The 24,482-nt window shown below is 48.8% G+C and overlaps 1 protein-coding gene and 1 long non-coding RNA gene across 3 annotated transcripts in view; one reads left to right on the forward strand and one right to left on the reverse strand.

The window, feature by feature from the left end:
* The window catches only part of ADAMTS7 (ADAM metallopeptidase with thrombospondin type 1 motif 7), a 69,512-nt gene that overhangs the window by 18,359 nt on the left and 26,671 nt on the right, over positions 1-24,482 (reverse strand). For both annotated transcript variants that reach the window (XM_080982085.1, XM_080982086.1), the window contains exons 16-20: positions 18,392-18,533; positions 7,819-7,945; positions 6,729-6,942; positions 3,312-5,090; positions 846-998 (exon numbers count right to left, since the gene is read on the reverse strand). In XM_080982085.1, coding sequence (XP_080838211.1) covers positions 846-998; positions 3,312-5,090; positions 6,729-6,942; positions 7,819-7,945; positions 18,392-18,533 — 2,415 coding nt within the window. The remainder of the gene's footprint in view (positions 1-845; positions 999-3,311; positions 5,091-6,728; positions 6,943-7,818; positions 7,946-18,391; positions 18,534-24,482) is intronic.
* Positions 3-10,230, forward strand: LOC308463690. Its single transcript, XR_013979692.1, has 3 exons — positions 3-830; positions 7,798-7,961; positions 10,143-10,230. It is a non-coding gene; the product is annotated as an uncharacterized lncRNA (long non-coding RNA).

Below are 24,482 nucleotides of genomic sequence, written 5' to 3' on the forward strand. Positions count from 1 at the left end.
TGCCAAATAGTGCAAAGAGAAGCCGACTGACAGCTGGCCACTGTCCGTTTTGGGGTGGAGGGATATTGGGAAGCAGACTGGCTGCTCTCAAAAGGAGCCTGTTTTTGTTCCTACCTATTCAAGTCCCTGCTGTCCTGTCCCCCCATGGGTTCTAAGAAATGTCCCCCTGCCCCACTTTATGCTCACAACCGCCCTGCAAGGTAGGCCAGCCTGAGAGGCAGGGAGTGGCCTCAGGTCAAGGTTTACGGAGGATAAGACTATCCATGGTAATTGGCCGCCAGGGCCGGCACTATCCTAAGGCATTCTGAGGCAGTTGCCTCAATGGCACACTGGAGGAAAGCGGACAGGGGCAGCAGGCTTAGACCTGCCTCCATGCCTCTTCCCTTAAAGGTAAAGGGACCCCTGACCATTAGGTCCAGTCGTGGCCGACTCTGGGGTTGCGGTATTCATCTCGCTTTATTGGCCAAGGGAGCCGGAGTACAGCTTCCGGGTCATGTGGCCAGCATGACTAAGCCGCTTCTGGCGAACCAGAGCACAGAAACGCCATTTATCTTCCCGCCAGAGTGGTACCTATTTATCTACTTGCACTTTGACGTGCTTTCGAACTGCTAGGTTGGCAGGAGCCTCTTCCCTTACCCACTGTTAGATTGCAAAGATCTGAGGCTTTTGCTCCAGTTGGAGTCACGGCATTTTGGGGTTGGAACAGACTTTGGAAGTCATCGAGAGCAACCTGCTGCTACGCACCACAGAGCAAATACTTAAAAAAATTATAAAGAGGGGTGTTTGAAGACGAGCCCCAGAGGCCTCCTAGGCAAAGGGCATTGCCTGAGGTGAGTTTTGCCTACTTTGCTCCAGTTCCCGACACGCCAGCTGGAACACGGCCTCAAGTAGCACCTCCGGGCAGGGATGGGCTTCCGGGCAGGGCTGCAGTCTTGCTCCTGCCCTGTGCTGCAGCGCACTGTTCTCCAAATGGCACCCAGGCCGCATGTGGTGGAGCACTGGAAGGAAGAGGAAGCCCTGTTAGCACCCAGGCCTGCTCAGTCCCCGCTAATTCGACAGAGCTGGGTTTTCACCTCCCGCCTCTCCAAGCAGGGCTAGGGAACCTCAGGCCCTCCCAGATGTAGCCTTCCAGTCCTCTCCGCCTGGCCCTCCTGACTCTCCCCAAGACACACTCCTCCTGGCCTTGCTCTACACCCTCCTTGAGTATTTTGCCCTAGCTGGAGCTCCGGGGATGCTTCTTCCTGGTCTGGATGGAGGATAAAGAGGAGGGTGAGAATGTGTGGGGAAGCTAGCCTACAGAGGATTTAAAAATCCATTTATGTTGCCCCACCCACTTTTGCCTCTTGCCCCACCCACTACCAGCATGTGGCCCCCGGAAGGCAACCTTTAAGTTGAAAAAGATTCTCCAGCCCCTCTACCCAGTGGCCCAAACTCTGGCCTCTATGAGGCCCATCCTCATACCACCTGCTGGAGCCTCTTGCAATCACCAGAGTCCCAACAGGCAAAGAGGCCATGTGGTCTGAAAAGACAACCTTGGAGCCAAGACAGGGTCTTCTTTGCACCTGCAACCCCTCTCCATTCCACCTCCTCTAGACCAGGTGTAGCCAACAAGGTGCATAGCTTCCGACAGTTCTCTGATGAAAATAGGGACACCCTATTCCATACCCTCCACCATTTCTCCAATCAAAATAGAGACGTCCCCTCCAACATTTCTCCGGTGGAAAGAGGGACATCCTAAAGAAAAGACAGGCATTCCAGGATCAAATCAGAAACCAGGACAGCTTCTGTAAATCTGGTACAGTCTCTGGAAAATAGGGAAGAAGACGAAGAAGAGGAGGAGGAGGAGGAGGAGGAGTTTGGACTTGATATCCCGCCTATCACTCCCCTTAAGGAGTCTCAAAGCGGCTAACAATCTCCTTTCCCTTCCTCCCCCACAACAAACACTCTGTGAGGTGAGTGAGGCTGAGAGACTTCAGAGAAGTGTGACTGGCCCAAGGTCACCCAGCAACTGCGTGTGAAGGAGCAGGGAAGTGAACCCGGTTCACCAGATTATGAGTCCACCGCTCTTAACTACTACACCACGCTGGCTCTCTGGGACACTTGGAGGGTCTGTAGGTGCCGTCCAGAGGTGGTTGGACTATAGCTCCAGATCTGAGAGTCCTGCACTGGCTGCCGGTGAGCTACAGTGTCCAATTCAAGGTGTTGGTGCTAGTATACAGAGCCCTAAAAGACCTGGACTTAGAGGAGAGCCTTACTCCATACGTCCCTACTTGCTGTTTATGATCAGGTTGGGGGAGCTTCTTAAATACCTAAGAGCATAAGAAGCTGGATCAGGACAGTAGCCCATCAAGTCCAGCATCCTGTTCTCACAGTGGACCAACAAATGCCTGTGGGAAACCCGCAAGCAGGATTCGAGCACAAGAGCCCTCTCCTCTCCAGTGGTTTCCAGCAACCGGTATTCAAAAGCGTTGCTGCCTCCAGCTGTGGAGGCAGAGCATAGCCAGCATCGCCCCTGGATGGAAAGGGCAGTGTGAACATGGGAAGGGGCTTTCTCTGTCAGGACCCCCATCTCTGGAACTCCTTTCCAGACAGCTCTGTATAGATAGCTTTAAAAAAAAATGTTTTATTATTTTTTATATACTGTACGTTGGAAGCCGCCTAGAGTGGCTGGGGCAACTCAGTCAGATGAGCCGGGTATAAATAGGAATATTGCTGTTGTTGTTGAATAGGATGTCCCTATTTTCAATGGAGAAATGTTGGAAGGTATGCTGCCATTTTAATTATTATATATTGGATACATCCTTTCCCCTTATGTTTTTTTAGCCAATCTAGGCTCCCTTCAGAGAGGTAGGAGGAGAAATATAAATTTAATACATAAACAAATAGCAAATAAATAAAATCCCAACCACCAGCATGGCCAGTGATTGTTGTCTAAACAATTTTGCTTAGAAAGTCGATGAGAGTTTTGATCTGTTTTTAGACTTTAAAAACTTTTTAGAAGTTTTTAATTATTGTTGTTAATGCTTCTTGTCGGTAGTTTTATTGTTTTAACCACTTTGTGGTTTTGGTTGTTTTTTCCCCAATCAAACAATATGTACATTTTATGAAACAAATAAATAAAAATAATTGCAGCCCAACAACAACTGGAGGGAACCGGGCTGGCTAACCCTGGACGAGAGTGTGACCCAAACCCTCCCACTTTCTGCAGAGCTGAGCTCTGGGGAAAGCAGGCCGGGTGCCAAGGGGCTCAGAGCCAAGCAGAGAACTCCCTGCACCCGGCAGGTATCCTCTCCTTCCTGCCAGGAACTTGCCTCACTCCAGTTTCCAGCTTCCCAGCTGGCATTCAGAGCAGCTGCGACAGTAGCTGGAGGAGCCACTGAGAGCGTCCTGTCCTCCTTTTCCTGGTGCCTTTCTGTCGTGGGCCTGGGCCTGAGACCTCCATGGCTGCTTGCAAACATCCAGTGAGCCCCATGGGGGGCACTTTTATTTCTGCCCCCAGAGAGTCCCTGGTCCCCCACATTGGGAGGGATACGCTCAGCGTCCCACTTGGTTTTCATTCCAACAGATTCCTCCTTCTGACTTGGTGCAGATGCCATGGAAGGGACAGAGCCAGGGGAGGAGGGACCCCACTCCAAGAACGTCGGCTCAGTCGGCAGCTGCCGCCCCAGTGAGTTGGGACTGTGTGGCATGAGCAGAACACGGCTGGAAGGGGGCTGCCTCTCAACCATATTGCTGTCAAGCCCAGGTGGCTCATATGCAAAGGTGGGTGTGGGCTCCAGGGAGGTAGACTCGCCCTTGGCCTTGACTACATCAGCAGGAGAGTGTTGGAGGTCCTGTGCATCTGCCGCAAGGCTCTTGCTGTTTGCCACGTCGTACGGACTCACACCATCATCAGGCTTCCTGCTTGTCTCGCTTGGGACCTGAGCTGGAAGGTGAAGGGTGGTTTTGGTAGGACCAGGCAGTGGAGAAATGAAGTTCCCATGCGTCCCCTTTGATGCTGTTTCTGCAGTTCCTGCCATGACTGTCCTAACCAGGGCTTCTTCCATTCTGCGTCCATCACCAACCTCATCTCTGAGATCAACGATGGCCCGGTCTGCACCACCACCTTCTCCACGGTCCAACAAGCCATTGTCTCCAATGGTGCTGAGATATGGGACCTTTGAGCCTCCAACGTCTTCCTTCCAGCTCTTGCGAGTGCTAAACTCATGGTCTTGACTGGGGCTGCCTTCAACAGAAGGTACGGTTGGAGTCAGGAGGGTCAAGTAAGGGAAGATCACAGAGGGGGCTGTGTTTGCTACCTTCCCTTCCCAATGCGTGGTGTCTTCTTGGGCATGATTGACAGATGAATGGGTGTTGGTGCCAGAAGGGAAATCCGTTGCAGCTGCAGAAGTGGAAGAAGGAAGATCTCCCCAAATGGCTGGTGGGTTCTCCTTCATGTTAACTCCCATGGAGGAGGTTGGAGAGACAGCAACTGCTGTACCCAAAGAACCATGCCAACTGACAGCAGTGCTATGCTCTTGAAACCCACTGGTTACCCCTTTGCTATTCTGCCCAACAGCTGGAGATGTTGGGCTTCCATGGTCCATCTCTGGCTTTACAGTAGGGAGAGAATCGGGAGCCATTTCTTGAGGGTCCTCTTTCACGTCGCTGACCTTCTTCACCCCAACATCTGGCAACAAGTCCTCTCTTCCGCCACCCTTGGTGTCAGCTGGGTCGTAAGACAGGTCTTCATGGAAGTTGATAAAATTGTAATCGTAGTAAAAATCATCCACAAACACATTTCCCTTTTTGTTGTTGCCGGGTGAAAAGTCTTCTTCCCTTATGGCATTGAGGTCTTCAGATTTGGGCGACAAAGGGATGAATCGAGGGATGGGGTGGCTTGGGATGAAATTGATCTCATTGTACAGCTCCCGGCTTGAGGAACCAGAGCCTGACCAGTCTGGGAAGATGCTCTCAATCTTGTTCCAGCAGGGCAGTAACGAACAGGCCATTTCGGAGGCTGGTCTTTGCCCCGGATCACAGCTGGCTCTGGTATTATTGGGGCAGTACACCAGGCGATGCTGTATCCCACTTCCACATGTGACCGAACACTGTATGGGAAAGGGGAGAGAAAATAAGGAGTGTGAGAGACATCAATGGCCAACACAGTGCTGGCAGTTTCTCTATGCTAGGATCCTCCAAGAGAGACAGTGTGGTATAGTGGTTAGAGCAGTTGATTCCCAAAGTGGGTGGTAGCATCCCCTGAGAGGCAATGGGATTACCTAGGTGGGGGTGCTAGGAAGCATTGGCAAATGGGAACAGGAAATGTAAATGATTATAAGATTTCAAAAAGCTGGTATGAATGGTTTGTCCATCAATTTTGTTGTAGTAATTAAACTAAATACTTATAATTGATTATATACGTGTGTGTGTGTGTGTGTGTGTATAAAATTATCAATATATATATATACATATATAATATCTATCTATCTATCTATGCAATTAGTTGTCACTGTTTTGAATTTGATTGTGTTACGGTCTTCCTTAGTGGGTCATGCAAACCACTATTCTGATAATGCCTTTTATAGGGTAGGGAACACTGGGGAAGGGTTTATAAAACCAAGGGATTGGTGGCCCCCCAAAAGTTTGGGAACACTGGTTAGAGTGTCAAACTAGGACTTGGAAGACCAGGTTTCCAATATCCACTTGGCCATGACCTCTCAGCCTAACCTACCTCACAGGTTTGTTGTGGGGATTATAGAAGGTGGGGAGAGAACCATGTATACCCCACCTTGGGCTCCTTGGAGACACAGGTGGTGGAATATAAATGCAGTAAATAAACAAACCTGGTGCCCCAGTTGTAGTCCAAAATTTCTGGAGGGCACCAGGTTGGGGAAGGCTGGTCCATGCAAAAAAGGGCCAGAAATCATTATAATCCAAGGTCATTTGCTCTTTCCACTACAGAAGCTCAATCTAAACCCAGCCATCGTTCTTCAGTTTCAGGTCATCTTTGTTTCCTGACAAAGCTTGGCTTGCATGGAAAAACCCAGACAGCTGGGGGGCTGGCATGTCACCCTGGAGGGGACTGGCACCCAGTGACTTCATAGGTCATCTCTATTTGGGGTTCCCATCAAGTACCACCCTTCATCCAAGCAAGATTCCTTGCTGAGGGGGAAAAGAGCGAGTGGGGATTTGCTAACAGGGAGAAACAAAGCACAAGAAGGATGTTTGTTGCAGCTGAGCAGATAAGAGGTCTTCTGACCTTTCTCCAGAGTTGCAGCAACCCACATACCAAAAATAGTTTCATGCCACAAGGACATGTGACTCGCTGCCAGTCACATTAAAAGCGGAGTCTTTCTGCAAGGACCCTGGGAGGAAAAACCCAGATTGCCCAAGGCCAAGGATGTTGGGCAGCCTCCTCTGTCCTCTCCCAAGGACCTAGCAAGATCTCTGGTGGGGCTTGCTCTCAAGTGTATTTCGATTGCAGAGTACAGCGTTGGCCTTTGACAAATTTGCAAAAGCCATGGTTATTTATGCAATGGAGAACCCTCCAGTTCCTGTCTGGAGGAAGGTAGGAAGCTAGCGGCTTTCTAATGAATCAGATCATGGGGTCCATCTAGCCCAATAATTGATTTGACAGCTGCCCTTCAGGATTTCAGACAGGGGTCATTCCCAGCCCTACCTGGAGATGCCCTTGTGGATTGAACCAAGACTTGCAGCAAGGGTTTTTGCACTCGGATTCTCCTCACCTTGGACCAATTGCCAGCCAGCCACCGAGCCGGGCAGAGGACCTCTCGGTTGCAGGGGGCCGTGGCATCCGGCTTGGAGAGATGTTGGCACTTGCTGGCTTGCAGAGCCCGCTGCTCATCCAGCGCCACGCTCTGAATGCAGAGGATGGTCCTCTTCATCAGCCCAGTGTCCCCACAAGTGGCAGAACACGCCTGCCACTCGCCAGCCCACCACCTGGAAGGGAGCGGGCAGGATAGATATGGTCGAAGACCAGCTTATAAAACACACTTGGGGGTACAGTCACAGAGGTAAAACAGATGATTAAAACAATTAACAACAATAAATTTAAAAACAATGTACAACAATAAACTATCCCAGGGTCCCAGAGTCACCCATGGAACCGAGTTTGGGGATTTTCATGACAGACTATTTTGAGTTGGGAGATGGTCTGCGCCTACAGATCTGTACACAGAATCTGGCGACCATCCAGGTCATCTTCTGATCTTTGCCTAACAGGAAAATGTCAAATTTTTGCTTTTGCGGGAGGTCGGCGAGCCTCACCAGTAGGTGATCAATGGTCTTACTACGTGCCTCTTCATAGAAGGGACATCTAAAGAACAAGTGTTCTGGGCTTCCTATCTCTCCCAATGGACAGGTGCAAAGTCTCTAAGCATACGGGACTTTTCTAAAGGCTCCTTCCAGGACCGGTGAGGGAAGAGCCGAGCTTCTGGCGAGTGTAAAGGCCCTTCTTGCATTTCTAGGTACGAGAAAGAAGAGATATGTTGCCGGTGCAGCTATATATCTCTCGATTTCTCCAATTTTATAGTCGGGGCACCTTGCACAGTCCTGCTGTCTCTCGGTGTCTAATAAGGAATTCAAGGGTTAGGCTAGGGAAAGAGCAATTAGACGTCCAACTCTGGGAGCATGGCCATTGCAAGGGTTTGGAATAGATGACCCTTTGGATCTCTTCCAGCTCTACAATTCTGTGATTCTAAGAGGCTCCTTTCACAGTTATTGGGGAACAGGATGCTTGGCTCGATGGGCCATTGACCTGATCCAACACGCTCTCCTTATGTTCTTGTGGTTTAGACGCAGAGGAGTTGAGCTGACCTGGCAGGACATGGTTCCTCGCTGCAACTCTTCTGCTTGTCGTCCGGCCGGCTAAGGACGTTGCAGTAGTGCTCCTCCACCATCCCAGCCACTTTCTCCATGCAATGCACAATCTGCCGCTGGACCCCTGATGAGAGAAGGAGGTGCCTATCAGGCATGCCCCGTGCACACAGTAGTACATGCTGGCAGGCCAAGAACCAAGGATCAGTGGGGTGTAGTGGTTAGAGCACTGGACCAGGACCTGGCAGACCAGGGTCCAAATCCCCACACGGTCACGGCGCTCGCTGGGTGACCTTGGGCCAGTCACTCCCTCTCAGCCTAGCCTACCTCACAGGGTTGTTGTGAGGATAAAATGGGGAGGCAGAGAACTATGTATGCAAGGTTGCAGGTTCGGTCCCCGTAATGGACAGCTGCATATTCTTGCATTGCAGGGGGTTGGACTAGATGATCCTCAGGGTCCCTTCCAACGCTATGATTCTATGATTAAGTTATAAAACTCTTGGCATGTACTCCCCCAGTTGCTCATGAGGAAAAGTGGTTCTTGGACTGAAACAGCTACATGCCAACGGACAGCAGTGGCCTTCCAGGGTTTCAGGAGAGGCCATTCCTCAGCCCTACCTAGAGATACGACTGGGGATTAAATCTGGCTCCCCTTTATTACATACACAGCCCAACAAGACTCCGACAAAAACTCACCAACAGCATACAGATCAATAAGGCTAACCTGATCCAAAACACCCACCCACCCGACTCACACATGAAAACAAAGACCACCACAGCCAATCACAAATGAACAGCCACACCCTAGGCCAACCCCAACCTCTCTCACCACCAAAGGAACATAAGCGAACAACAAAGAACCTGCACAAGCAGCGCTGACACCAAACCCTACATATAGTAAGTAAAATAGAAACATCGTCACCCGACCCCACCCATCTTTCCCCCCCCTCCAGCTCGTTCCCCCTTTTCTTCCCAATGTCTCGACAAATGAAACTGATTTGTAAAAATGTTACATGGGGGCAAAAATACGAGAGAGACATTGCAAACACTTTTGTAAAACAAGAAAATCTTTAATAATAATAATAATAATAATAATAATAATAATAAATAAAAATATTTTTTTAAAAAATCTGGGATCTTCTGCATGCAGGGCTGATGGTACAGCCACTTCCCCGGCTGGGTGTTAGAGTCCCACCACCACACACAATTGCTGCGTTGGGCAGCCAGCTGTAGGAAGGACCTTTTGGGAGCAGCGCAGGGGTTAATGATTGCAGAAGACGCTGCAGGTCTCTAAGCCCTGCACCTGTGAGCAGCTGTTACTAACAATACCCCCCCCCCAAGCCCTGCAAGGTTAGGGAGGGGAAGCAGCAGGAGGCAGCCTAGAGAACTTGGAATGTTGTAATTAAGTCACCACGGAGCACCGTTGGGGGGCTGAGGTCAGCAAAGATCAGGTTGAAAACGGAGCATGCCAAGACACACACACACACACACACACACACACACACACAGTGCATGGATGACCAGCTAACAAACAAGGACCCTCTTTGTCTGCCCCTCTTCTTTGTTAGGGCCTCTGCGCCAGCAGCTCCTGCATCCAACTCCCTATCTTTAAGCTATTCTAAGATGGGGTGGGGCTGTGGTCTCAAAACCAGGCATAAAAGCACTTCACCATGCAGGACAAAGAAAATTTGTTCCCTCAACCAGAACCCTCGAAAGCAGCAGACTTAAATAATGCCCAAACTGCTCCATTTCAGAGGTTGATTTGTCCGCTTGTGACCTTCAGCCCAGAGCCGTTAACAAGAAAGAAATCTAAACTGTTGGTCCTGGCCTTAAGTTTATTTTAAAAACAAAAGCTGCAATTTATTCCTCTGTGTTTTTGTTTTTATGGCAATGCCTTCTTGCAATAATTGGTGCAACTGGTAACGGGACTCCCGCGGAGTCGGTTTTCTACTGGGCGGACTCAGAGCCCTCCTCCACGTACAATGCCGCAGATTGTCTGCGGGAACAATAGCCCTTTTCTGCCAGGAACAGTAGTGCCGATCTGAAGAGAGCTCTTGCAATTGGATGCATGGAACTCCACAGGGCTGGGAAAGAATCCTGGAAACTGATCTCCTGCCACGTGGGGTGAGCTGCAAGCCAAGACTCTGCAATGAGGAGCGCCGGGCAGGAGAGCCAACAACCGACCTCAGAAATCAATCCTAGCAGCGGGAGAGGCCCACGGGTAATCCCACGGGAGAGAAACCTTTTCCTGAGGATTTATTTGATTTGGTGTGTCTATGTTCCAACAGTACAGTTCCATTGCCACCTCCCTCTTTCTTTTGCAGAGCTCAAAGGAGCGTGCAGAATTTGACCTCACCCTGTAAGCTCAGATAGGCTAAGGATGCTACCAGACTGTCATGTGTTTTCCGGCCGGTACAGTAGTACCTCGAGTTAAAAACTTAATTCGTTCCGGAGGTCCGTTCTTAACCTGAAACTGTTCTTAACCTGAAGCACCACTTCAGCTAATGGGGCCTCCCGCTGCCGCCGCGCCGCCACAGCACGATTTCTGTTCTCATCCTGAAGCAAAGTTCTTAACCCGAGGTACTATTTCTGGGTTAGCGGAGTCTGTAACCTGAAGCATCTGTAACCCGAGGTACCACTGTATTCAAGCACGTATCAGAAAAGTTCATGCAATTAAAGTGGATCCAAGTGTGCTCTGTCACCCACATCACAAAAAAACCCCACTTTCTAAAAATAAACAAAATATCATGATATGGATTTCAAACCGATTTGGGACGATATATCGATAGGTCACCCAGCCCTACTTAGAATAATCGAATTGTCGAGTTGGAACCCCTGCAATTCAGGAATATGCAGTTGTCCCATACAGGGATCAAACCTGCAACCTTGCCATTATGAGCACCATGCTCTAACCAACTGAGCTACCCAGGCTCTAGCTCTGGCTTCCTGGAATACCCTCTTCTCTGTTGCAATATAAGCATCAAGATTCAGGCAGAAGGTGTCCTAAGCTGAATTATGATCACGGCTCTTTCCTGCCTCCCCTTCCTTCTGTGATGCCACGCCATTCCTTCCTCCAGGAGAAAGAGAGGCGCCTGCCCACCGCCCTCCCAGATGGCACAAGGGCTATTTCCAGACCTCTGGAGCTATTTTAGCACAACTGTTTAGACAAAACAGGCTGTTTGCTGCCCGCTAACCTTGGCGGCTTTAGATAGGAAGCATCTGGGAGATGGCTCAGTGAAGGCTGCCTGCTTCCATTCAGGGCCCCTTGATCAGCAGCAGCACCTATGAGCAGGCCGTCTGCTGGGGACTGGCCTCAGCTTCTGCACATCAGCAACAGCTGAGAGGTCAAAACACAAAACAGCTGCAAAAGCCTCTCCCTGCAGAAGCCAAAAGCAGGAGCGTCAGGAGCTCTTTGCATGGAATTGCTGCAACTGATGACGCCTTCATGGAGGAGAGGGCAATCGATGGCTACTAGCCACGACGGCTATGCTCTGCCTCCAAACTAGCTTTGCGAGAAAAGACTTCTGGGCTGCTTCCAGACTGTCATTATTTCATGGGGTTAGGGGCGTTTCAACTGAATTACCAGCCAATTCAGGTTGCATAATTAAACTGGATTTGGCACTTTTGCAGGATAAACCCACTTCTCTAACCCTAAACCTAAGGGGGGGGGGAATTGGACAGTTTGCAGTAAGGAAAGGGATGAGAAAGTGCAGTGGAAATTGTGGGGTAACATTTGCTTGAGGAGACATCATTTCATGTTCCTGCAAACAAATCAGAACGAACCCTCAATAAACAGTTGATGTTGTTTACCTTCCGTGCAAACTTTGTGGGAACTAATTAGGATGCTCAATTAACATGTCATCTGGAAGTGACCCTGACCTGCTTCTTAGCCAGACGTATTCAGAAAAATGTCCCATGGAATTTAATAGGATTTTCTCCCCCAAGTGAGTGCGCACAAGATTGCATCTGATCCTTGGGTGACTGTGTGAATGTGCACCAGCTCTGGGCTTGGACCTTGCAAATAGACACCACCTTCCTCCTCCTTACACCCCAGCCAGCACTGTTGTCTCCAGAGAGCCTCCTTTGCTATTTGTACAATGAATGGCATGGAGGAAGCGGATAGAGAAAAGTTGTCCTCCCAGTCTCATAGTGGACATCCAATGAAACTGAATGTTGGAAGATTTGGGACGAAGAAAGTCTTTCTTCACGCAAGGCACAGTTAAACTTTGGAACTTGCTCCCAAAGCAGGCAATTACGACCACCATCTTGAATGGCTTAAAAAGAGGGTTAGACTAAGGTTACTAGACGTCTCTGTTTCCCAGGGACAGTCCCCGGATTTACAAATCAGTCCCCATACAAAATCCATTGAAGTTGAAAAGTGTCCCCGGATTCATTGGAAAAAAAATCTGGTAACTTTAGGTTAGACAAATTCATGGAAGAGGAGAGGGCTATCGATGACTGCTAGCCATGATGGCTTTGCTCTGCCTCCACAGTCAGAGGCGGCAATGCTTCTGAATACCAGTTGCTGGGAGCCACAAGAGGGGAGTATACCTGAAGGAGCGTCTCCACCCCCATCATTCTGCCTGGACACTGAGGTCCAGTGCCGAAGGCCTTCTGGCAGTTCCCTCACTGAGAGAAGCCAAGTTACAGGGAACCAGGCAGAGGGCCTTCTCGGTAGTGGCGCCCGCCCTGTGGAACACCCTCCCATCAGATGTCAAAGGTAACAATAACTACCAGACTTTTAGAAGACATCTGAAGGAGGCCCTGTTTAGGGAAGCTTTTAATGTTTGATGCGTTACGGTATTTTAATATTTTGTTGGAAGCCACCCAGAGTGGCTGGGGAAGCCCAGCCAGATGGGCGGGGTATAAATAATAAATTGTTGTTGCCAAATCCTACTTGTGGGCTTCCCACAAGCAACTGGTTGGCCAAAGGATGCTGGCCTGATCCAATAAGCACTTCGTATGTCCTTATGTGCAGTCCCCCCACCCTGTCACTTGCAACAATCTGCCTCTTGCTCCTGTTGTGGGCTCCTTTTCTACGAGACACAGAACATCCCTTGCCTTGTCCTTTCTCCTTCTTATCGCCAGCTGACCCTTTGCTCCAGAGTCTGACCTTGCAAAGGCCTCTCTCTCCCCCACCCCACCTCTCTCTATGTCTCTCTCTCTCCCTCATCATTTCCCAGCTGGCTGAAGCACACAGACACTTCCCTGGGAGCAAGGAGGAGGCACGTGGGCCAGGGGTTGGCTTAGCTCAGTGGGGCTGGATGCTGGAGCTGCTCCTGGCGTGCAGGCTGGACAGTCCCCATGGGGGCCGGTCACAAGCCAGGATCTGATGTGCTTCTGGCAGCCTCAGTTTCTGGCAGGAAACCCAGAAGGCGCTTGGCTGGCAGACTTCCTCTCCCAACCCAGCAAATGAAGAAATCATCCGAGAGCTCCCTGCCTCCCTCAGTCCATGATTATGTCACCCTTTTTCTGCTCCCTGATTGCCTATCTGCCCCTTCTCCTTTCCCAGACCCAGAACCTGCTTAAAGATTCCCTTTCATAGTCTGGCGATAACAATTCATAAGGCCAACAGGCCACAAACGATATGAGCGGCTGGCGTCAATGTTTGCAGCACAGCAAGCACACCAGAGGCTTTGGGTGTGTATGGGAGACCCTGGCTGGGACCCCTGATTGAAGTCTGCTGGCAGCAGACCAATCAACAGCCAATCAGATTCAGGGAAATTCACCCTGCCAATCAAGCCTAGAGGAAAATCCACTTTCACAATCCCAAATACAGCAATAATAATAATAATAATAATAATAATAATAATAATAATAATTATTATTTATACCCCGCCCATCTGGCTGGGCTTCCACAGGCCCTCTGGGCGGCTTCCAAAAAAAACATTAAAATACTGCAATACATCAAACACTATAAGCTTCCCTAAACAGGGCTGCCTTCAAATGTCTTCTAAAAGTCTGGTAGTTGTTCTCTTTGACATCTGGTGGGAGGGCATTCCACAGTGAGGGCGCCACTACCGAGAAGGCCCTCTGCCTGGTTCCCTGTACCTTGGCTTCTTGCAGTGAGGGAACCGCCAGAAGGCCCTCAGTGCTGGACCTCAGTGTCCGGGCAGAACGATGGAGGTGGAGACACTCCTTCAGGACTGAGGGCGTTTAGGGCTTTAAAGGTCAGCACCAACACTTTGAATTGTGCTCGGAAACGTACTGGGAGCCAATGTAGGTCTTTCAAGACCGGTGTTATATGGTCTCAGCGGCCGCTCCCAGTCACCAGTCTGGCTGCCGCGTTCTGGATTAGTTGTAGTTTCCGGGTCACCTTCAAAGGTAGCCCCACATAGAGCGCATTGCAGTAGTCTAAGCGGGAGATAACCAGAGCTGTTTTTAAGGGTGCTGGGAACTGTAGCCCTAGGAGCACAGGAGCTCAGGAAGCTGCCTTATACTGATAACAGAATTGTAGAGTTGGAAGGGACTTCCAAGCATCATCTAGTCCAGGGGTAGTCAACCTTTTTATACCTACCGCCCACTAATGCATCTTTCTTGATGGTAAAATTTCCTTACCACCCACCAGCGCTCGATGGAAGAAGGATTCAGCTTGTGCTGTAGAACCCCCTACCGCCCTCCCAGAATCCTGAAACACCTACTAGTGGGTGATAGGGACCAGGTTGACAATCTCTGGTCTAGTCCAACCCCATGCAATTCAGGAATATAGCTGTCTGGATAAGAGTCCACCACTTTCCGAGGGAGTCTGTCCCACTGTCAAACAGCTCTTGCCATCTAGCTCACTTCTGCACCAACTAGCAGCAATTTTCCAGAGTTTCAGGCACTAATCTCTCCCAGCCCCAACTGGAGATGTCAGAGATTGAGCCTGGGTCCTTCTACATGCAAGGCAGCTGCTCTGCCACTGAGCGGTGTCCCTTCCCCTGTTTGTAGCTCTGTGAGGGGTAAACTGCCGTCCCCAGGATTCTTTGGGGCAAACCATGTGCTTTCAATGTATGGTGTTTATAGAGCCAAATACAAATACAGTGGTACCTCGGGTTACATACGCTTCAGGTTACATACGCTTCAGGTTACATACGCTTCAGGTTACAGACTACTCCGCTAACCCAGAAATAGTGCTTCAGGTTAAGAACTTTGCTTCAGGATGAGAACAGAAATTGTGCTCTGGCGGCGCGGCGGCAGCGGGAGGCCCCATTAGCTAAAGTGGTTCTTCAGGTTAAGAACAGTTTCAGGTTAAGTACGAACCTCCGGAACGAATTAAGTACTTAACCCGAGGTACCACTGTACATCACAAGGAACACCCAAACCACTGCCCCAAGTGCTGCTCTGGGCCTTGTCAAGGTAGTGTGACAGCATCTGTCAGAAAATCTGGAGCGGCGACACTGCAGAGGAGTCCTGGAAGACGATCTGGTTTCAGTAAAAGGGACAGAGATGCCAAGAAAGAAAAGAAAAGAAAAGAAAAGAAAAGAGGAAGAAGAAAGAAAGAAAGAAAGAAAGAAAGAAAGAAAGAAAGAAAGAAAGAAATCTTTGGCAAGTGTAGCTGTGCGTCAGTTCAGGGAGAGCTGAAAGAAGAGAATCTGTGTCGTCCCAGGTGACATAATCTGCCCCCTCTGAAGACATCCAATTTGCTGCCTCTGAAGCTCAGGTTTCTGGGCTTTTGTGGAGCTGTGAAACCCATCTGGACAGGGCCTTCCAGGCAGCTGTGATCCATCACACAGAATTTCTCAGCAGCAGACTGAAGGTGGGGTAGCAGGGGGAGGGATGGGGAGAATGCCTCCCCAAGAAATGTTTTGCCCGTAGGAGTTAAACGTGCAGTAATGAGCACTGAGTTGGAAGGATCCGGCCCTGCCTTCACTGCAGTGCGTTCCTTCAAACCATGGAGCTGATGTTTTGCCACTTCTAGGACTTGTAGAAGCAGGCACACCTTGTGTGGCAGGTTTGTAATTTATGGAGGAAGGCTATCAATGGCTACTAGCCATCATGGCTTTGCTCTGCCTCCACAGCTGGGGGCAGCAGTGCTTCTGAATACCAATTGCTGGAAACCACAAGAGGGGAGAGGGCTCTTGTGCTCGAATCCTGCTTGTGGGTTTCCCACAGGCATTTGGTTGGCCACTGTGAGAGCAGGATGCTGGACTAGATGGGATGCTGATCCAGGTTGTTCTTTTGTTCTTATGTAAGGGAGAGCCAAGTGCCATTGTGAAAGTTTACCTGGAAAATGCTGGCTTCTGAACAACACTGGGAAACAGGGATATATGCATTTGCTTCAGAAGAACCTCATTGTGACCCCAAACCCCTCATGTCTGGATTAATCAAACTGGAATAGTTATGAAATGCCTGATTTCGAATGCCAAGCCCTCCTATAACAATCCTGTCCACATACTGAGAAAACCAATGCAAACTTTAATCTTTTTAAAATCTATTGTTATTTTAACTTTTTAAAAGCTTTAAATTGTTGTCGTTAATTTTTCTTAGTGATAGTAAACCACTTTGAGGTTTGTTGTAGCTTTACAATCAAGCAGTGTATAAATATTATGAAAAAAATAAATTAAAAACCCCTTCCTTCTCCTTATTGCAAAAGGTCTGATCTTTGGGGGAATTGGGTGAGTTGCACAAGACCTCCCAAACCAACAGTAGTTGTACAACCTGAATTAGCCGCGACTAAATCCCACCCCAAAATGGTGGTCATTTGGAAGCACCCTAAGGAGAGAGTGAAGAAGCATCCTTAACTGGCCTGTACACTTGGTCCCTTCATCTCATGCTTTAATAAAACTCAGCTGTAGAGGAGGACTCTTTCCCAGTTACCCCAGTCAACAAGAGGCGGACATCAAAGGACAAGGCAAAGCCTTCTGCTTTTCTGTTTTTCAAGTTGTCTGTTTCCAAAGAGGCCTTGACCAGCTGGCGGCAAGAGAAAGGAGCACATGCAGCTGCGCAAACAGAAACCCATGTCCTTATGCACCACTGTGCATGTATTGGCACACACATTTGCAGAGAGTCAAGCATCCTGGACAAAGGGGCACAGGCAGGGTCTAAACACATCCAGCAGTGTTGCCGGTCTGATCGCTTTGATACATTTGCATTGAGAATTTATGCACTCCACAACAGCGTTTTCCTTATCCACAGGCTAGAGTGGGTGGCAGCGGCCTTTGCAAACGCCTTTCCTTGCCGGCGGAATAAATTCTCTTGCCTGCCTGCCCTTCCATCTTGCTCTCAGTTAGCCAGCACCTCAAGGCAGGATGCTGCATCCCCCAATTCAGGGCTCTAATTGAAGTGGCCAAACATGAAATGCATTTGGTACTTCCTACCCCAGCAGTCTAGACAAGCTACATCCTCAAGCCAGAACTGCATGCCTCTAAGCAGGGGATTATGGACACCATTAAAGGTAAAGGGACTCCTGACCGTTAGGTCCAGTCGTGGCCGACTCTGGGGTTGTGGCGCTCATCTCACTTTACTGGCCGAGGGAGCCGGCGAACAGCTTCCAGGTCATGTGGCCAGCTTGATTAAGCCGCTTCTAGCGAACCAGAGCAGCACACGGAAACGCCATTTACCTTCCCGCCGGAGTGGTACCTATTTATCTACTTGCACTTTAACGTGCTTTCAAACTGCTAGGTTGGCAGGAGCAGGGACCGAGCAACCGGAGCTCACCCCGTCACGGGGATTCGAACCGCTGACCTTCTGATCGGCAAGCCTTAGGCTCTGTGGTTTAGACCGCAGTGCCACCTGTGTCCCACGGACACCATTAAGGGATAGCAAAATTTTCTGGCTACTTCATTAGCTAATTATTATTACCATATCCTTCTTACTACAAGGTGGACTGTTGGGGGTTGGGGAGAGGATACGCCCACTGGCCTTTCCTGCCCCACACGAAAGGCCTGATCCTGGGCTCCTAATTCACCACTGTTAGAAGACGGCTACAGAGTAGTGTCATGAGTCCTTCTGCCATCATTCATTCATTCATTTCATTTGTTCAGTGATCTATTCAAAAAAATGCCTTGGAATCACTTAAAGCATCATAAAATGCAAAACAACTAAAATCAGTTAAATTTATTATTATTATTATTATTATTATTATTATTATTATTATTATTACAAAATATAGCAGACAAATATTTCCTCAAGTGCTCAATCAGCAATACTTTGAGACAGACAAATCCTGCACACCACTGAAACAAGAGTTCCACAAAAGAGAAGAGAATATTACAAAGTTATGATCTAAAATTAACAACCAGAAGCCTTGGAAAAACAGGAATGTCTTAGCCTGGTAACAAAAGGCTGACAATTATGATGCCTGGCATCTTTTCCTGGGGACAGCATGCCACTGTTGGGAAGCCACCACTGAAAAGGCCTTCCCTCTCTCTCTCTCTCTCTCTCTCTGCATCTCCCTCAGATGCGGTCTGAAGAGAAGAGACTCTGGTGGTGACTGCAGGGCTCGTGGAAGGTTCACCTGCTTTTCTGGATTTCCCCCAACGCACGAAGTTTCTTGCTCTGGCTCCTAGGCCAGAACGTGACCACCCCCCGCCACTCCTCACCAAACGTTGAACAGTGAGACAAAGGCAAAGAAAGAGGCAGGCATCCTTACCTGTGCCACAGGTGGCTGTGCATTTTGTCCAGGGTCCGTATTGCCAAAAGAATTCGGCCGGCGTGATCTCGTTCTCGTTCTCAGATTCCCTTTGAATGGTGTATTGATAGCGGACTCCTGGGTTCTTCTCCTGGAATAAGAGCTGAGAGGCAAGGAAGAAAATGTTCTTAGGCAGCATCCAGCCAGACGGTATAAAAAGCGTTTAACGAAATGTGGTCCAAGTACCGAGGAAGTGTGATGATGTCCTGCCAAGAGAAAGAGGGCCAGCAGGAAAAGACCTTGAGATGCCCGCAGCAGAGGACCGGCAACTGCAAACTTACTGAAAGTTTAGGAAGTGACCAGTGTTTGGTTTTCAGAGGATCACAAGGATGTTACAATAGGGGAAGGGCCCCTCCTCAGAGCTACGGAAAGCAGGATGGATCTGTGGGCTCCTCTTCAGCTTTCCACATGATCTGATTGTACAAAACTCATGCAGTGTTTAGACCAGTGGTACCCAAAGTGGGAGGGACGCGGGTGGCGCTGTGGGTTAAACCACAAAGCCTAGGGTTTGCCGATTAGAAGGTTGGTGGTTCGAATCCCCACAATGGGGTGAGCTCCCGTTACTCAGTCCCTGCTCCTGCCAACCTAGCAGTTCGAAAGCACGTCAAAGTGCAAGTAGATAAACAGGTACCGCTCTGGCGGGAAGGTAAACGGCATTTCTGTGCGCTGCTCTGGTTCGCCAGGAGCAGCTTAGTCATGCTGGCCACATGACCCGGAAGCTGTACGCCAGCTTCCTCGGCCAATCAAGCGAGATGAGCGCTGCAACCCCGGAGTCGGCGACTGGACCTAATGGTAAGGGGTCCCTTTACCCAAAGTGGGCAGCAGCAGGCCCTGGGGGGCAATGAATTACCTAAGAGGCAAGGGGGTGCGGCAAGCAGGTGCTGGAGGTATAAATGACTGCCAGACTTTGCAAAGCTGGTATCACTGGATCAAGTTTGTCAATTCTGTTGAATGAATTAAACCAAATAGTTTTATTTGGATTTTTTTTTGGGGGGGGAGGCAATTAATTGTTATAGTTTTGAATTTTATTGTGCTATCTTGCTTAGTGTGCTGGGCAAACTGCTACTCTGAATAGTGCTTTTTACAGAGGAGAGGAACTGGGTGTGAGTTTATGGAACTAAGAGGGCGGTGGCCCGAAACAAATTGGGAACCACTGGGTTAGACTATGTCCCATCTTTGCAGAGCATTCATTCCAATTTGTTTATGGGGCAGTTATACAACAATGAGGATTCACCCTGATCTGCTTGCAGGGTGCCTGCAAAGTTTCATGTTCAATCATTCACTCATGCCACATGTTCCAGTATGTGCCCCTGTCACTTACCTAATTGCAAAGTCTGTTGTTTTGGTTTTTTTAAGGTGGCTTTGTTGCACTAGAGTGACATATTTAAGGCAGTTTCCCTTCGTTTCCTCACTTTCTTCAACCTGACCATTTAAATAGGTCTCTCTCTCTCTCTCTCTCTCTCTCTCTCTCTCTCTCTCTGTGTGTGTGTGTAGGGGTGTGTGTGTGTGATTTCAGCTCCACCCCCAGATATCAGTCTCAGCTTATCATCAAACTTTATTTGCAGGCTTATCTGCAAAGGCACACCTGCCATTGAATGTGCATCTACACAGCAAGCCTAAACCAGTTTCAAGGCTGTTTGGCTCACATCACCCCTGCGAACAGCAAGTCTGAGATAAGAGGCCCAAATCATTTCTCAGCATCCTTACAAGATGAGCTGCAGGGGGTTAAGAGCCTTGAGATGTAAAACAGCTTCTCAGATTTTATTTCCAAGCTGATTTCAGTGTGTTGTAGTGGTACGTGAATGCCCCAAGGCAGACTACCTACAGGAGGGTTCAAGTATCAGTCCGTGGGGCACACAGCTCTGGCAAAGGCTTGCCAACTTAATTAAGGGCTTATCCACACTCACCTCCCGCTCTTTCCAGGCACAGGTCTGTGCTTAAAAGCTTCATGTCCAAGTGTGGGGTGTTGGGGTTTTTTGCCCCTGAGCTTCTCCTGCGATTTCGGTGCTCACTTGGGGCAAGCGTCAATTTGCATTTTCTGGGGATTGTCCCATTGAGCTTTAAAGAGCAGGTTTTCACAGGGAAGGCTCCAGAGCAAAAGAAAAAAAGGAGTTTTAAAGTAAGGACTATGGCCTGGAAAGATTGGAGGAAAGGTAAGTGTGAATTAGCCCACCCTCGAAGCTGCCGTTGTTGCCAAAACTTTGCTGCTCTTGGAATGGACTTGGGCATCATTCCAAGAGACGTCTCAGGGTATATATTTTTAAATAACTTTTTTTAAAAGGTTTTTCAATTCCGTTACAAATCCCAGAGAATGTTCCAAGAGATTATGTGCTATAAGTCATTCCAAGGCATTAGCGTGAACATAGAAACTAATAATCTTTAAAAAGTCGGAGAAAGCAGCTTGAGACTCCCTCCAAAGTTGTTTTTCCCCAGAATAAACAAAGGCATTAACATTCATCTAACCTCCCTCTTTGAACTCTTTCCCTTCCAGCTGGCTGGCATGAGAACTTTGTAACTTGGTACCGAGGCCTGAACTTGCTTTCTTTCTCCTCCCTCCCAGTTTTTTTCCTTTTGTGTCGTACCTTTTATGTCAATAAGTCCGAGTGAAAGGAGTGGGCTTATCCACACTTAACTTTCCTCCACACTTTCCAGGTGTGGAAAACTCCGTGTCCAAGTGCCCCCCCCCCTTTTCCTTCTTGAAAACACAATTGGAGCAAGTGTCAACCCATGGTAAACCTGAACTGACGTTTGCTGCGATTCAGCTTTAAAGAGCAGGTTTTGGGGGACAGTTCAGACAGAGAGATTTAAAGCGCGGACATGTGCCTTGAAAAAGAGGGGCCAAAGGGTAAGGGTAGATAAGCGCCAGCTTGCCTTCTTGATATCTGTAAGCCTCCCTGAAAGCTTTCTCTTGTCTGAAAAGTGAAATTTGCAAACGTATGCAGAAATCGGAGGGAGGCTGGAAAAATTAGAAACAGAGAAAATGAAATGGACAGGTTTGGCCATATTGAACAAGGGGTCGGCACTGGGTTTTCTGAGGACCAGCCAAGAAATTCCAGGGAAAGTGTGTGTGTGTGTGTGTGTGTGTGTGTGAGAGAGAGAGAGAGAGAGAGAGAGAGAGAGAGAGAGATTGAGCTTCGTTTGCTTTAGAGCTCTTTCCATCAAGGTTTAAAAAACACTCCCAACTGAGTGATGGGGGGGGGGGAATGGGAACATGGTTTTCTGGTAGAATATTCCTCTCCAACCAGTCTTTTGGCTTATTAATATTCTACAGCCTTTTAAATGTGTCTGTGGGAAGGGAGGGGTATTATTTTGCTGTTTTGTTTTAATGATTTACTTTTATTTTTATCTTGTATTTTCTTCAGCAAATTGTCCTGAAATCTTAAGATGAAGGATAGCATAATAAAGTGGTACCTCAGGTTACAGATGCTTCAGGTTACAGACTCTGCTAACCCAGAAATAGTACCTCAGGTTAAGAACTTTGTTTCAGGATGAGAACAGAAATCGTGCGGCAGCAGCGGGAGGCCCCATTAGCTAAAGTGGTGCTTCAGGTTAAGAACAGTTTCAGGTTAAGAACAGACCTCTAGAACAAATTAAGTTCTTAACCCGAGGTACCGCTGTAATAATAATAATAATAATAATAATAATAATAATGTCTCCACAGTTGAAAGCAGCAATGCTTCTGAATGCCAGTTGCTGGAAACCACAGGAGAGAGCTGTTGTGCTCAGGAATCTGGCTGGATCGTCTTTGATTGATTGATTGATTGATTGTCTTTATTTCCCACCTTTTCCTCCAAGGAACTGAAGGTGGTGTACATGGTTCTCCTCCCCCTTTTATCCTCACAACAACCCTGTGAGGTAGGTTCGGCTGAGAGAAGGCACTGACTGGCCAAATGGTCACCCAGGGAGCTTCATGGCTGAGTGGGGATTCGAACCCTGGTCTCCCAGGTTCCAACACGCTAACCACAATAGCTCTTAAGCAAAGAACCAAAGTTATTCTTGGAACACAAAATGAATAACCTGCCAGGGCAGTGGCAAAAAAGACAGGGGAAGCACGCCTGTACCGAAAGCCCCCCACCCCCAGCCTGGCATGCCTCTGATGTCCAACAAGGTGGTGTGATTTAGGAAGAGGAGAGATCCCTGCCCGCCTTCCTGGTGGGTCTCAAAGCCAGCTCCTTTGTTTCAGAATTCACAAGCAGCTGGAGGAAGACAAGCAGGGGTCAAAAAAGGAAAAAGAATTCCTTTCCTTGTCAAGCTGGAAGGGGAAGAGAATGTTAAAGTAAACACCTCCCTGCAAGAGGGGAGAGAAAAAGAATTAGCCCTGAGAAATCCATTTAACTCCTAAAGAGCTCTCCTGGGAAGTCTGGCTGCTCCAAAGCAAAGGCTTCCCTGGCAGCCAGGAAGACACCCACCAGACTTCCCTGCAGAAAAAAAATGGTGATGAACTGTCCTTACAGGGAGGGCAGGAGCCTGTACCACTGACAGGAGGGGCCCTACGGTGGTCTCCGCATTCATAGCAGCCTCTGGGAAGGTCGGAGGCCCTTGGTGGTGCCTCTCCTCCAGCCCCCTCGGCAAACCAGGCCGATGAACCAGATGAGGGTGATGGGAGTGACAGTTCAAGACATCGGGAGGGTTCTGAGGAATGCTGCAACAGATTTCAATTTCAGCTGGGCAAGAGAGAGGCCAGGTCCACCCACGGAAGTCAGCAAAGGCTTCCCAGATCAGCAGGAACCTCCCAAATGCCAGATGCTGCCATTTCCAAAGTAACTCGAGAGGAGTGCTTTGCTCAGAACTTCGCAGAGCAGCTTTGTAGAACAGAAGCGGCAAGAAGCATGGCTGGGGGGGAGGCAGGCAAAGCCCTTGAAGATGGAGGCTATGAAGCAATAGCCAGTTTATTTACATGCTGCGTTTCCCAGAAATCTGTAGTGCGTGCTCAAAGCAGTTAACAGAAAAGAGACAAACCCAGTTCCTGAAATGACAAAGTCCTTGTTCGCAGACCATTTTAAACTACAGGGAAACTGAACTATGGTTTTAATTTGAACCCTGGTGGCGCACATGGCGGCAATTGTGGGCGTGTGGCTTCTCCGTCCCTCCTGGTGCTAACACGCTGTTTTGAGCCAAGCCATAGTTTGTTCTTGACTTAGTGCTACTGCACTCTGCATGTTCATGGATAAACCATAGTTGAACTATACAGTGGTACCTCTGGTTGCGAACAGGATCCATTCCAGAGGTCCATTCGCAACATGAAAAGAACGCAACCCGCAACGGCGTGTCTGCACACACATGGGTTGCGATTCACCGCTTCTGTGCATGCGCGTGACACCATTTTGCACTTCTGCGCATGCGCGAGCGGCGAAACCCAGAAGTAACCCTTTCCGGTACTTCCGGGTCGTCGCGGAACATAACCTGAAATAACGTAACATGAAGCAGACGTAACATGACGTATGACTGTAGCTTAAAATGGCATGGAAGCAAGGCCAAAGAGCCTCGTGGCACCTTAAAGTCTGACAAATCATAGAATTGTAGTGTTGGAAGGGACCACAAGGGTCATCTAGTCCAACCCCCGGCAATGCAGGAATCACAGCTAAAGAATGCCTGACATGTGGCCATCCAACCTCTCTTTAAAAACCTCCAAGGAAGGAGAGGCCAACACCTTCTGAGGGAGTCTGGTACACCGTCAAACAGCTCTCAGCATCAGAAGGTTCTGCCTAATATTTACCAGTAGTTGGAATCTCCTTCCTTGTAACTTGAAGCCCTTGGTTTGGTTCCTCTGCTGCTTGGAGCAGCAGAAAACAAGCTTGCTCAATCTTCTGTGCGACAGCCCTTCAGATATTCATAGATGGCTATCACATCCCCTCTCAAGTCACCTCTCCTTCAGCCTGAACATACCCAACTCCCTCCCCCATTTCTCATAATGCTTGCTTTCTAGATCTTTGATCATCTTGGTCAGACTAGGGGGTCAGACTAGATGACCGTGCGGGTCCCTTTCAACTCTGCAATTCTGTGAGAGCACAAATACCATACTGTTACCTACAAGAGTTTGGGGGTCAATTTC

The sequence above is a fragment of the Podarcis pityusensis genome, assembly GCF_964106645.2.
Source record: "Podarcis pityusensis genome assembly, chromosome: 14".
NCBI lineage: Eukaryota > Metazoa > Chordata > Lepidosauria > Squamata > Lacertidae > Podarcis > Podarcis pityusensis.